Here is a 13,299-nt window from a genome sequence, read left to right on the forward strand (position 1 = left end):
GGAAAAAGGCAGGCTCCCAGGCATGAGAGGAGAACTCAACAGCAGCATAAGAACATAAGAAAGGTTGATAACCCAAAGAGGCTTTTTTACCCCTCTTGCCTGTTTGGTACATAGTAGCTAATTGAGCTAATTTTTAATTTTAATTAATTTTTCACTGGTAAACTGATATATTGATTATTATATACTGATATATACATATCAGATATATACTGATTATTATAATTATAGAGCTGCAATCAAAAACAAAATGGTTTAAATGAGAATGAGGACACACATGCTAGGTTCCCATGTAATATTTTAATATTTAAAAATGTAAAACAAATAATTAAAAATCAGTAATATGAAATTACCGGTAAAAGCATGAACCCCTTCACCCCTCAAACACTGACCAAAAAATAAACTGTGCACAGAGAAACATATTGCTGAGGAATAAAATACTATAAAACAACCTAATAATAAATCAAGATTCCCAAAACAGTGTATACACCTCAATCATCAAGGCACTTATTTATTACTGTATATCATCTTGCTCTCCAGTGTCAAACCCGGGTCTTAAGATCAATTCCTAAGACTGCTGTTGACCGCGGGTGGATTAGTCCATTGCTTGGCAGGGTTCTGGTGCAGCTGCCATCTGAAGGTTATTACAAAGATGGGTGGCGTTGACCTCTGTCAGATGCCATTGTCACTACAGTGGACATCCTGAACATTGGCATTGGAATGTCTCAGGAGCGTATTAACTGCCAATATGATACAATGGGACACATGGTGTTGAAGCATACCCACAGACAGACCTTCCTGGTATAAATGCATGGTTTCTAGAGATGTCCTCTGCAACAAAACTAGCGTGCTGCACGTGTGCCAGATTGCATTATTTACTCTGCAGTATGTGAATGAAAATTAAGAAATGTTCAGAAATCCACCATATTTGTCATGCACGGTTTCTTTTTTGGGACAGCTATGGATAAAAATGTGTCTTTTCTTTCTGGCCCCCTGTATGTCTTGAGCACCCCTCAAACATACACAGTGGGAGACAGGCTTCCTTCTGAGGCGTTACTGCAGCCTTCTTCTGAAACTGCCCTCTCGGGGCAGCATCTGGCTGTGGAGTGTAGCCCAGGGAACAAGGCCAGTTAAAAGATACACCTGTAAAAATACACGAGCAGACATGGGGAGAACCAGTCCGCAGTCTTTAAAAGCGAAGGGGCTCGAGCGTTCAGATGCTGTGCACGATGAGGACGGAGAAGGCCGAGCCGATCGCTAGGCCCAACATCAAGAAGAAGGACATGACCACCCCGGCTGCCTCCACCAGGTCACGCCGCACCACTTTGGGGCCGTAGATCATGGGCAGGGTGCCCAGGTAGCCGTTGGTCAGGCCCAGCAGCGAGATGAAGACCACAGGGTAGACGTCCCGAGCGAAGAACACGGTTTGGAGGTGATCCCGCGGCTGGTAGTTGCAGAACATGAAGAGCGGCACGAGCACGGTGCGCAGCAGCACCAGGGAGGGCAGCAGGCGGCTGCGCGGCCCCGGCACCTGCACCCACGCCGTCGCCTGCCGGCCGCAGAAATCCGCAGCGTTGTACAGGAAGAAGCTGGTGAGCGGCACAAAGTACTCGTTGGTCCAGGGGCTGCCCGACTCCTTGTGCACTGACTGGATCCCCGAGGAGACAGCCGGGAACACCATAATGGAAATAAAGAACACGTAGAACACGCAGAGCCCCAGTACCGCTGTCTTCTTGAGGATGGGCCGCAGAGGTGGCACCCCTCCTCTGTCGCCGGCCTGCTGGTCTTCTGCGCACGCGCCGTCGTTCCCCGGCACACTACAGGGGGGCGTCAGCATATAGTACCTGGAGGACAGAGGACAAGGTAGCCGTCAGTCGTGGGGTAGGAAAGGTATCGCATAGCTGTGGTCTCATTTTCTGTGAGGAACAACCAAATCAGCACATTGCAAATCCTTAGCTGATCCAGACTAACAGGAAATTATGAAAAAGTAAATAAATATCTGGTCAAAGGTTCTCAGCGCAACTTATGTTTGATCTATTTTTACATGTTTTATACATTTGCCGCCACCTAGATGTAAAGATGAGTTGTGCAGCCTGCTCCTCTGACGTCACTGAGTGTTGAAACTCCCTCCCTTCTGTGATGTCTGGGCTCTGCCGATTTGGAAGCAGCTCCTCCTACTGTGGGAGTGAGGGCAGGAGATACTGTGATGAAAAAATTCTTCTGCTGCCAGACTTCTCATAGATCTTCATGATCATAGATTTTCAAGCATCATAAGCATGGGAATCTGAAACCTAACCTAACCTCAAAATACTTAATGATCACAAGAATGCTATATTATAAAATGCATGTAAATAAAATCAGTTCATATCATAAATAATTATACTTAATGATCACAAGAATGCTATATTATAAAATGCATGTTTTTAATGCATAAAAAAATGTAATGCATGTCCTCCCAAAAAAATAAAGAGCACACTCCCCTGCATTGCTCACTTCTCCTCCACTAATGTTCAGCTTTCACAATGGCCTTTAGGTTACAGAAATCAGCAGGAATGCTGACAGTGCAGAATAAACAATAACCACTATCTAAGCTGTGGGCTTTCCAAGACTGCAATACTGACAGATTTCTGTTTTTCTTTGATTTTCATTTCCCACTGAAAAAACTCTGCTTTATTACTGGGCTTCAGCAGTTGAGTCCCATGACCAGGCTGTAAAGTCAGTAAGATGGAACTGGGGCTGAGAAAGGAGAACTAGGTTGTTAACGAGAAGGGTTTACACACAGCAGCTCATCTGTCCCTGCCTGGAAGGAGACCAGCGTTTCTAGAGTTAAACTCGAGGACCTGATGACAGTTTCAGCCACGCTTCCTGGGTTTCGGACAGACTGTTAGTTTCACTCATCTCTGTAGTTTCACTGTGGTTTTCTTTTCCCTATCTGTGGATGAAACTCAGCTGTCATCTGGAACATGTGTCATTTATTTCTTGCACAGAAAGGAAGGTCTAGTTATTGAAAAAACAGGAATCATAAAGAAATATGTACACTCTACAGACCTTAAATCACTGCCTGCCTTTTGGATCCAATTCAAAGAACAATTTCACACAGAATAGAATCTACTGAACTCAAATGAAACATTCAAAGTAGTCGGCTTGTGTCTCTTGAGTATTTTCAGCCTTTGTAAGGGGATTCCTTCTTAGACATAATTCCACACATTAAAAGTAATGCTGACCTAACTTACCCCCAGCACACATGAAGAAAGGAGATGGGGTAAAGTTGACTTCTTAAGAAATTTGTTATTGCAATGTGAAACAAAACTGCCAGATGGACTGTTACAGACTAATTGGTCAAATACATTTAGAGTTAAAAGGTCTTGACAACTTCTGAGTTCACGTCCAAGGATAAGAGAGCCACCTACTGGTCAATTCCATCAGCAGTCAATCCAGGTAGTTACATATGAAAACCCACAGCAGCTGTGGGTGGGCAGTGAATTTCTAGTGCATGCAGAACCAGGTAGATACACGCCCTCATTCTGTCCAACACAGGGAACAGTAGGCAGTTATGCAAGAAGACACTGACCTGGAGTAGTGCAGGTGAGGTAGCAGCAGGTATGCAAAGATGCAGAGAAGGATGAAGACGTCAGCAGTCAGGAAGTACGCCAGTGCGCTGTCTGTGATATCATGGGCTGCTGCCAGGTCTATCAATGAGGCCACTGCACTGAGAGTACCACCCATCGCCTGGCCTGAGAGAGAGAGAGACGGAGAGGGAGAGAAAGTGGCAGAGTGAGGGAGGCAGAGGCAAAGCACAACATTCAAACAGAGGGAAAGGGAGAGGCAGAAGTATGAAGAACATAACAGAACAAGAGGGAGGAAGTGTGAGAGGAGAGAGGTGTGACAGAGAAAGAAGTGCGAGAGTGTGAAAGCATGAAAGAGAAAAACCAGCTGCAAACACAGCTCTGACAGACTTTTTTTTACACACTCAACAGGAACATGTCATTAATGTAGCTACTTATATTGTCACAACATCCTGAAGCATTTCACACTGACAGTCACTTGCCAAAGCCAAACTAGAGAGAGCTTCAACTCAGAAGAGACTATGCAGGAGACTCAATGTTTCTGTTACGGTGCAGGTTGGGAGCCTATGAAGGAACTCTGTTTCAGGGAAAGTAAGAGACCAATAGGATGAGAAGGCCTGTGGCAGATGATTGTGTAAAAACGCCTACAGGCAGGGTCACATGGCCTGCCGTCAGTAACCCTGGTAACACCAGTTGGACAAGTTGTAGTCTTAGTGCCTGTCAGCCAATGCTACAAGGGGAAAACACATTATTCTGGAGCATCAGAAAAATGGGGCACAACCTGGGCTTATAAGAGGGGTATTCTGGGCTGAAAAGAGGCTTCACTGTCACTCTGTCAGAAAATTAATTTTATCCTGCTCAGTTTAATCCTGCACACCTGCAACCCATCTGGGAGTTTGATATTTGATTTAGCCTCAGCAAGTGTTCTACTGCATGTTTAATGAATGTCTGACATACAGTTTTATTTTTAATAAACTATGCTACCTTTCATTACAACTGCTTTGACGTCCTGTGTTGGAGTTCTTCTACAGCCTGCGTGACTGCCAATAGAAATTATTTTTATACAAGCTCCTTGATGCCAAGGAATTCAAGAGCGATACACAATTATAACAGGTGACACCTTCTCAATCGACAAACCAGATCAGTAAGTTAGTGTGTTTTTCTGACTTAAAAAAAATCTAAAGCACGCGGCCTTCAAACACTCCAGTAGGGCGTCACCCACAGCAGTGTTTTACGTCTCTATCACCACAAACCGAACAAAGTCAACACTCCATGAAAAGATGCTTTACTTAAATGGCTATTATCACAAAGGCAGAGGTCAGATCAGCAAGACAACTTGTGTATTCCAAGCCTCTATCAGTCCAATAGAAAAAAAATCACATAGACCTAAGTATAAAACAGGTGTCACTTCATTAATCGCCACTTGCCAATTGCCAATCACTTAAATCAATTAAAATGCAGCAAACAGACTGTATAGGAGCATTGACTTTTATCATTTTTCCATTAAGTATTTTTAAGTTTCACCATCCACAAAAGGTTCCACCAGTATAGTTTATTATTGTTATTTCCATTGGATAATTTACTGTACAGCACTAGTGGAATGAGAACATGGACACTCTGTGAGCCTCAAGCAGAGAACCAGTGTAGAGAACCTACAGTGTAGAGATCTACAGCTGCATTCTGCTAGACCCAATCTCAGTTGCCCTGCTGCCTGGCCATTTACCCCTTTGCCCACCCGCCCCCTAGGCTCAATCCTTTAGTGTGTTACCGGAAATGAGAGCCTGCGAGATCCTCATGGGGAAGCGCCCAGTCACTCCGAACACACTGCCGGTGAAGATGTTGGAGGTGCCACTGACCACAGCCACACTGACCAGGGTGACCACAAAGAACTCCTCCCGCCGCTCTGAGGTGTCTATCTTCACCAGCGCTGTCGTCACCATGAACACCAGCAGGATCACCGCCAGGGAGCTGAGCACACGCACTGCAGGGGACACTCTGACACCAGGGAGGGGTGGAGGGGGACAGGGAGAGAGGGGTCTGACTGCTTTGTCTGCACCATGTGAAGGCGAGATGGTGGTGGAGAGAATCCAAGACTAAGGAGGCTCGACTGCCATTTGCACAGAGTGTGTGAGAGGGAAGCAAAGATGTGACTAGAGAGAGAGAGAACATACACATTTGTTTGAGAGAGAGATTTCTGTGAATCTCTCATTGTATTTGCAAAGGAACAGAACAACAACCTAACTAATACAACAGCACAGTGCTTATGTCGCTCTATGTGTGGAATTTTAAAACGACATATTAGTGCTCGGTTATAGCAGAAACATGTCATTTTAAATTTTGAATAAATAAGGAAACAAACATCTAGAGGGTCCATACTTGTTGACCAGGAGAAAGTTGAGCACTAGGCAGAGGACTGATGGCACAGTGGAGGCGATGGACAGGTAGCTCTCAAAGTAATCCTGAAAAACAACAGCACGCTGTTACAGAACCAGGCTTATTCCCCTTCAAGCAACTTTCTGTTCTTTACCGCACATCAGAGTCATGCAAGGAAAAAAGGACCTTCAATTTTTAGCAAATTTAGACCACAGGAAAAAACAGCTTAGAGGTAACGGTTCCTTAGTCAACACAATTCCACAACAGATCTTCTCTACAAGGACAAAACCAGGATTAAACAGTCTTGCAAAAAAGTATATGGGAAACCTGCCTTACTGTGAACACATGCTGGGTGACTGTGAGAAAACCTAGGTGGAGTGTTCTTATTGGATATCATGTGTAAATAACTAACACAGATCAAGCACTCTTTAACTTAATAAACAAGGTCTGTTAGATCAGCTGTGATTTTAAGAGCACATACTGTTCTTCAGAATCATAAGATCTGCCTGGCATGGAGCTGATAGAATTCTGCTCACAGTATATAATGAGACGCTGTTCAACAAATAGCACAAGACCCAGCTCCAGTGTGCCTGCACAGGGATGACCTGAGGTAACTGGCAGGCATGTTATAAGATAACAAGCACAACAGAATCCCCACAGCTCTCTTGAGAAATCATTCCCTGAAACAATTAGTCATATTTTAGACAAGCCAGTAGAAGACACAGACTTCTGACTTGACTGATGGCCAATTCAAAGACTGTGCATGATGATGAGATGCACACAGTCAAAGAGCATAGGAGAGAAAGAGGAACCCCAGCACTCCTTACTTCAGGTTTTTGTATCAAGAGAGAGATCTGAATAAGACTACAGCTGCATTCTACTCAACACTACCATGTCTATGGAATAAATATCTTTCTTCAGCAGAAGAATGTGCTTCATGCAAATGGATAAGATACCCAACACTGCTGTTTGAGTGTGCTCAGTTTTAGGAGTTTTGTCTCCTGTATATATCTATCCTCCATGTCAAAACACTCTGTATTAATGGAAGTTCACTCACACTGAGGTTAGAGCGAGGCACCTGGCCATCTGCTTGCCCAGAGGCGTTTGTCAGCTTGTAAACCCAGTAGTGTTTGGCTGTGATAAAGAAGTTCCAGGGCAGCAGGGAACCCACTCCCAGCAAGAAGAAGATAGCATAGACCAGGTTGTAGGAGTCATGTGGCCGTTGTGTGCCAGGAAACCGGGGGCTGGCTTCAGCCTCACTAGGAAGCAGGGGATCCCGATCGTCATCCAGGGACTCTGCTGCATTCAGGTAGGATGAGTTCACACTGGCCTGCAGCGTCTCTGATCCCTCCATCCTCAAAAAGAGAGTGGAAAGGCTGTCCTGTCAGCACTGAACACCACCACCTGCCACAGACAGCACAATGTAAAATAAAACATCCAACTAAAATCCAAAACTAGCACAATTAATGAGACCTTCCAATGCATTTCTATAAACGGTACGCTCTGCTCACAAAACAGAACATAATTAAGTCACTGATTACACCAAAGACCTGTATTGGATTCAATGGCTCTTTAATTAAAGCCACTGTCCATCTGAAGCAGATGCTCAAATGGATAAAAAATTGTTTTATCCAGTTCTGTTAAGACTGCCAACTGTCATTTGCACTCTCCAGCCATGTTCTTTCACCCACCTCAGGTGGATGTACAAGTCCTGCACCTCTCCACTTTTCAGGTGACGTGCAGGGAGTGATGAGGTATAGCTTCTCCAGCCTCAGAGACCCATTCTGGATTAAATGGGTCAACACAGCACAGAGTCGGGAGGACCTTGTTACTATCGACCTGCAGAGTTTAAAAAAACAGGGGTTGGTTAACGCTGCCTCCGTTCCTTATGTGGGACACTTACTTCAAATGCTGTTCTCTTTCATGTTGTGCAGAAAATTTCTGCCTCAGGCTCTTTATCAAATGTATGAAGTAAGAACACTATTCAGAAATATTTTAGCAATAAAATGTCGGTTTATAGGGCAAGTCTGAAATGAGAACCAACAGCGGTGTGTTGTACAGTTCCAGATTTTCTAATAAGCATATTCTGATGCTTTTCACAGAAAGTGATTTTAGTTATTCATAAATAACTTTCTCTTCACATTTGAAAAATAAGCTCTGATACTCATCACAGAAACAAAGTGCTTCTAGTTCATTGCTGCCACTGCCCTTCCAGGCAAGAATTTACAAAAAAGGAAGCAGATCTGAACTGACAAGAAGCATTGGATATTGATCTCAACTGGAATCTTCATTGGCAGATATTGCAAAGCACCACTAATCCTGCAGAATTCTATGATTACAAACATAAATGAAAAATTATTATATTCTACAACAACTCGATGTCGATTCAAATGCACATCGACTTAAAATATTACGATCTTCTCAGTAGGTTTTAAAAGAAAATAATGTAACTACGGTTAAAGCACTAAGGTTTATGTTTTAAAATTAGGGTAATGTAGTAAAACTTTTTAAATTGATAATATATGACATAAGCACAATATGCGTCTTGTCGAAATGTAACTTCACATTTATTGACCTGATCTGGCTGTACGTTTTAAACGAATGTGTCAAAGTGAGGAAAGATCAACCTTTCACCTTTGAGCACAGCGAGACGCATACCGTACGAGAGCCTCTCAGGAGCTCGAGTAAATCGGTTTACAGTACATGGAAACCGCTAATGTGATTCTCGTTGTTTACAGATTGGCACTTTCATACTCTTTAAATTGGAATTAAATTAGTGCTAATTTGCGGGTACTTAACAGCTTTTCTCACAGATTATGAACATGAACAGCAGGCCTTGGACTCGAAAACAGGGAAATGTACTGTAGTTCACCTCAAGAGCACACGAAAACGTTGTTCCTGGAAAGACTGCCCGTCTTAATGCTCTGGTTTTCTGCCCAAAGGTTTTAGTGCAGTACAACTACAAAACGTACTTGTGTAAGTGCAATTACAAAATGCAAAGGTGTTGAACATGTACATTTACTTTTCACAGAAACCAGTCTACTATGGCGTGAGATCAGCGGCGAGGGCGTCTTCAACTGAGCCATTAGCGCCTCTGAGTACATAGGATCTTCACTTTTAAAACACCTGCGGCCAAGAGTTATGATACCCCAGAAATCAAAACAGTGTGTCTCGACAATGTTATCCATCCCTGTGAGTTTATTGTATTAAATGTTGAGTTTTAACCAAAAAAACAGTTGTTATTGAGTGCCGAGACTGTATCCTAAACTCAGCGATTTGTCACATGACAGTACCATTTCAACATACAACATAACATTAACTTAACACTCTCTTTGCACAAGTGAACGCTAGTTTGTCGTGATCACATTACTGAATGTATATTGCAAGATATTAATAAATTGGCAATATTGTTCGCAAATTTTTAAAAAAATAAAATAACATTAACTTAACAATAGTCATATTAAGGAGGGACGACAGGCTTCGGATTTCCTTTTAAATACAAATGTATAAAGTTTAAGCATCAATCTTAGTAGTGGATTCGAATAAATTTCTTTAATCATTTTCTGCATATATAATGTATATATGCAATTTATTTATATATTAATTATTTTCAGTTTAAATGTAGCTAGATTACTGTTTACGTACTTGATCGACTGCACTTACAAGCATTGCCCAGTTGTCATTCAGTTTTGTGCTGGTCAATGGCTTTAAAACACAAGTCGCTAATTTAAAGCTAAACAAGAACAAAAAAACAAATTTGTAGAAAACTTGGACTAACCTGTGCGATTGTAAAGTAAACTACAGTCCCGCTGAGCAATATAACGCTGTGATACATTCACCCAGTGTCCTGTCATTTCAAGATGAAACAAAACCAAAGTCGCAAGAGAAAGTGGATTGAAGTGCGGGAGAAGACAAGCAACAGGAGTTGTAAAGTCAACTCCAACTCTAATGCATTGACTCCAAATCAACGCTTGCTCCGGCGAAATACCCATTCTGAACCGCACTCTCAGCGGTTCCCACTTCCGGCCTGTACTCCCAGCCCAGAGAAGTCCAGCGCAGAGAAACTCGATCATCTGAAGCTCTGCCCTCCCCTTCTTGCCTGGGGGCGGTGAGTCACTTTTCTGGATCGGCTGCTGGAAGAAGTAGCAAACAGGGGCGAGAGCCTGTAATATAAATATTTTTTAAAAGACTAATTTGATTTGGTCTAATTTTATATAAAGCTTTATTTTTTTATTTTTAGACACCAGTGCAATAGAGACTACTGTTATATTTAAAGTTTTAGATGAGAACCTCCAGAAGCAGGACAAAGCATTGAGACTGTACTATTATCATAATAGACTATCTTGTATTAAAGATGACATAATTACACGTTCTGTATCGCTGTGGTGTTTTGTTGTAATAAAAGCCATTAGCACGGATCATTCACTTTTACATCTAAAACTTTTTAGAGAAGAGTGGGATTGTATTTTTTAATTCTGAGCAGGGAATACAACGGTACAACGATTAAGGAATGCTGGCTTGTTAAAATGGACTGCGCTCGACGTGATCTCAGTGTTTCTGTTCTGTTTTCTCCGAGGTAAACCACAAGGTTCACGCCCTTCAGGGGCTCTGTGGGGTAACATGGAGAGTTATGCACCACGGGCAAGCTAGACAGAGCTGAGGTCTTTTGAACTCAGGGCAGGAGGTAAACAAAATAGCCTTTGCCCTTGCTGAGAGACTTGGGCACCGGTGGTATATGCCGAGAATGCTGTTATTTATGTTTCTGTCCCTTTCTTCCTCCCTTCTGTCCTTTTGGTGTAATTAAGAGCAAACAATACGCTCTTTAAGTGTCTATTGCGTCATGATGCCTGAGAACTCACGCGGATGTTAGACGACGTTATAAACCACAGTGCAGACTATTGTGCACAATTTCACAGTGTTAGGGTGGTTTAAACTGTTTATGGGCACTGTGAGTCATCTTTCTTTTGCTTTAATTTTCAGCAAGAGCACCGATATTGTCTGGATAATTCTAGAGGGCCACGGATGTTCTGGTTACCGTTTAACTTCAGCTCTTAAAAGTTAAATTGAATCAGTAACCCCTCCTGTCCGTAAGCGCTTTGCACTGACCGCCTCCTGAAAAATCAACAGATGCTTGTGCGTTTCAAAACTTTTCTTTGCACTGCGAGACTTCGATGAAGTTCATTAAACATTATTGTTCTATCAATGTATGACGTGGTGCCGACTTAAATTATCTCAGTTCTCTTTCCATTCCATCCAGCAGCAATGTCACCTTGCAACTCACAACTGGCAGCCCACTGAAGTTAGGCGTGAGCCTGGCCAGCCCCTGGATAGGAGATCTGGGAAAGCTAAGGTTACTGCTGCAAGTGTAACCAGTAGGGAGCGCTCACTCTGCGGTCTGTATGAGTTCTAATGCCCCTAGTATAGTGATGAGGCACCGTCCTTCGAATGAGACGAGACCTAAAACCTGGGTCCCGACTCCCCACTCTAATTAAAAATCCCAGGGTGTTTCTCGAAAAGAGTTGGGTTTTTAACCCTAGTGTCCTGGCCAAACTCCTTAACTGGCCTTTACCAATCATTGAATCCTATCAATTAAAATGAATGCCGTCACATTATCCAGGTGGGTGCTACACATTGGTGGTCATGGAGGGGAGTTCCCATTGCCTGTAAAGCACTTTGAGTGAAGTGTCCATTAAAGCGCTATATAAGTGTAAGGAATTATTGTTGTTCCCTTCCGATTGACCATTCTGTAATTAGCGAATGGTAGTTGTAATACCATTCTGCAACGGAAGAGGCCACTGTGGAACAACATTCTGGCTGAGGCTGATAAACTCTTTCCCTGATTTTTTTTTAAACCGCTTTCCCCAAATGTAATTTCCTTGAAATGGCCTTGTTTCCTAAGAGCTTGTCCGAGGTGAGAAAAAAAAAGAAATGGATGCATTACATTATCTTTACACAATTATTAAAACAACTTTCCATTGAACCATTGTGTTCAATCTAATCTGCAAGACAGGATGCTATAAAGCTTTCCCTAGACACTGTTTAAGGAGGATTATATTTCAGCGATTAAGACCTAGATTTATACATCTCTACCCCTCTGGCTCCATCTTTCTAAGACTACATCTCATCATTTTTATCAAATCTCTGTCTTCTCGTGATGTCCGCAACCAATAAAGACATATTTAAGAGTAATTTGTAAATTACAGGCCTGGTAAAAAGCTTCATGGGCACATTTCCACCCTTAAAGAGCTAAAAGTGTGCAATTTTTAAAATCCTTTTTATACACTGCGCTGAAATGGAAAGGGGAAGACCTGAGACGGCTCACTGTCAATACCAGATACGAATGCTGCTGAAATACAGCACCTGAATGATCAAACCTGTTATTAACCTATGTATTATGTGAGCTGTGCCAGATATTATTGTTTAATTGTGCATATACTAATGTACAGCAGATTGCCACTAATTGGCGGTTATCTTGTGAACAGACAACGCTTCCCTGCCTGAGTAGAGAGATGTACAGCCTTTGTAAGTCTGATAAGACGAAAAGATTCCCACAGCATTATCTGTGGTGGTTTGACAGCTGCTGATGGGCACAATTCTCTTCCCAGTAAAATTAATGCCTATGTTCTTTTTCTTTTTCAAATAAACCCATTACAGATTGATGCTAGTACAAGTGAAATGTGCACAAAAGTTGGGTGGGTGACCTCTCCACACATATAAAAGATTTACAGTAGCTGCTGTGTTTATTCATTTTAATTGTCCTTCTTCTGGGTTCTTGTCTGCTGTGGTGCTCCAGGGTGACTGGCCTATTGAAGAAGTGAAGGATTGACTCAAAAGATTAACTGGGGGTTAAAGATTGACAGTTAACTATGAATTGAGGACAAGATGTAGGAGGAGAAGAGATGAAAGAAGAGAAGCAGGATAGAGATGAGGAGAGAGGAGGGACAACATCACAAAACAATGACAGAACTGCTGAATGTATCCCTACGTCAAACAACCCTATAGCACTGTAACCAGGTCAACACTTGACCTCACACTGATATTTGGCACGACATGGATTTATTTAAGTGAAAATAGGTCATGTTACTCCAGGGGGCAAGTTCTAATTGACCATATCTGTTGTTACACAGTTTGCAATCTTTTGCAGTTCACTGTCGTGTAAACTGCAAATCCTTTGCTTTAAACTCACCATGGGAGCAGCAGAGTCAATCTTACAGCTGCTGGATTCAGGGACTAGGTAAAGTACACTCCATAGTCTAAAACGTATGGTCTTTTGTCATCGGTGTCATAATTCCAATTGCATTTAACAAATGACCTTAAAACTAGCCAAACAAACAAACAAACCTCTTTTCTTAGTCTTTCCACT

The 13,299-nt window shown here is 42.5% G+C and overlaps 1 protein-coding gene across 2 annotated transcripts; it reads right to left on the bottom strand.

The window, feature by feature from the left end:
• Nucleotides 1-279: 279 nt before the first annotated feature.
• On the bottom strand, nucleotides 280-9,997 carry slc29a3 (solute carrier family 29 member 3). 2 transcript variants are annotated; one of them, XM_088917442.1, is made up of 7 exons: nucleotides 9,715-9,997; nucleotides 7,628-7,775; nucleotides 6,994-7,340; nucleotides 5,940-6,022; nucleotides 5,332-5,558; nucleotides 3,569-3,731; nucleotides 280-1,841 (listed from the first exon to the last, which is right to left on the bottom strand). In XM_088917442.1, exons 3-7 carry the CDS (start codon nucleotides 7,288-7,290, stop codon nucleotides 1,211-1,213), a joined length of 1,401 nt encoding a protein of 466 aa, XP_088773568.1. In that variant the 5' UTR covers nucleotides 7,291-7,340; nucleotides 7,628-7,775; nucleotides 9,715-9,997; the 3' UTR covers nucleotides 280-1,210. The 2 variants fall into 2 exon arrangements, with proteins under 2 accessions (XP_088773568.1, XP_088773569.1); XM_088917443.1 differs by lacking the exon at nucleotides 9,715-9,997 and having other exon boundaries at nucleotides 6,994-7,291; nucleotides 7,628-7,704.
• Between the last annotated feature and the right edge of the window lie 3,302 nt (nucleotides 9,998-13,299).

This window comes from Atractosteus spatula, chromosome 5, assembly GCF_055471065.1.
Source record: "Atractosteus spatula isolate fAtrSpa1 chromosome 5, fAtrSpa1.hap1, whole genome shotgun sequence".
In the NCBI taxonomy this organism is placed as follows: domain Eukaryota; kingdom Metazoa; phylum Chordata; class Actinopteri; order Semionotiformes; family Lepisosteidae; genus Atractosteus; species Atractosteus spatula.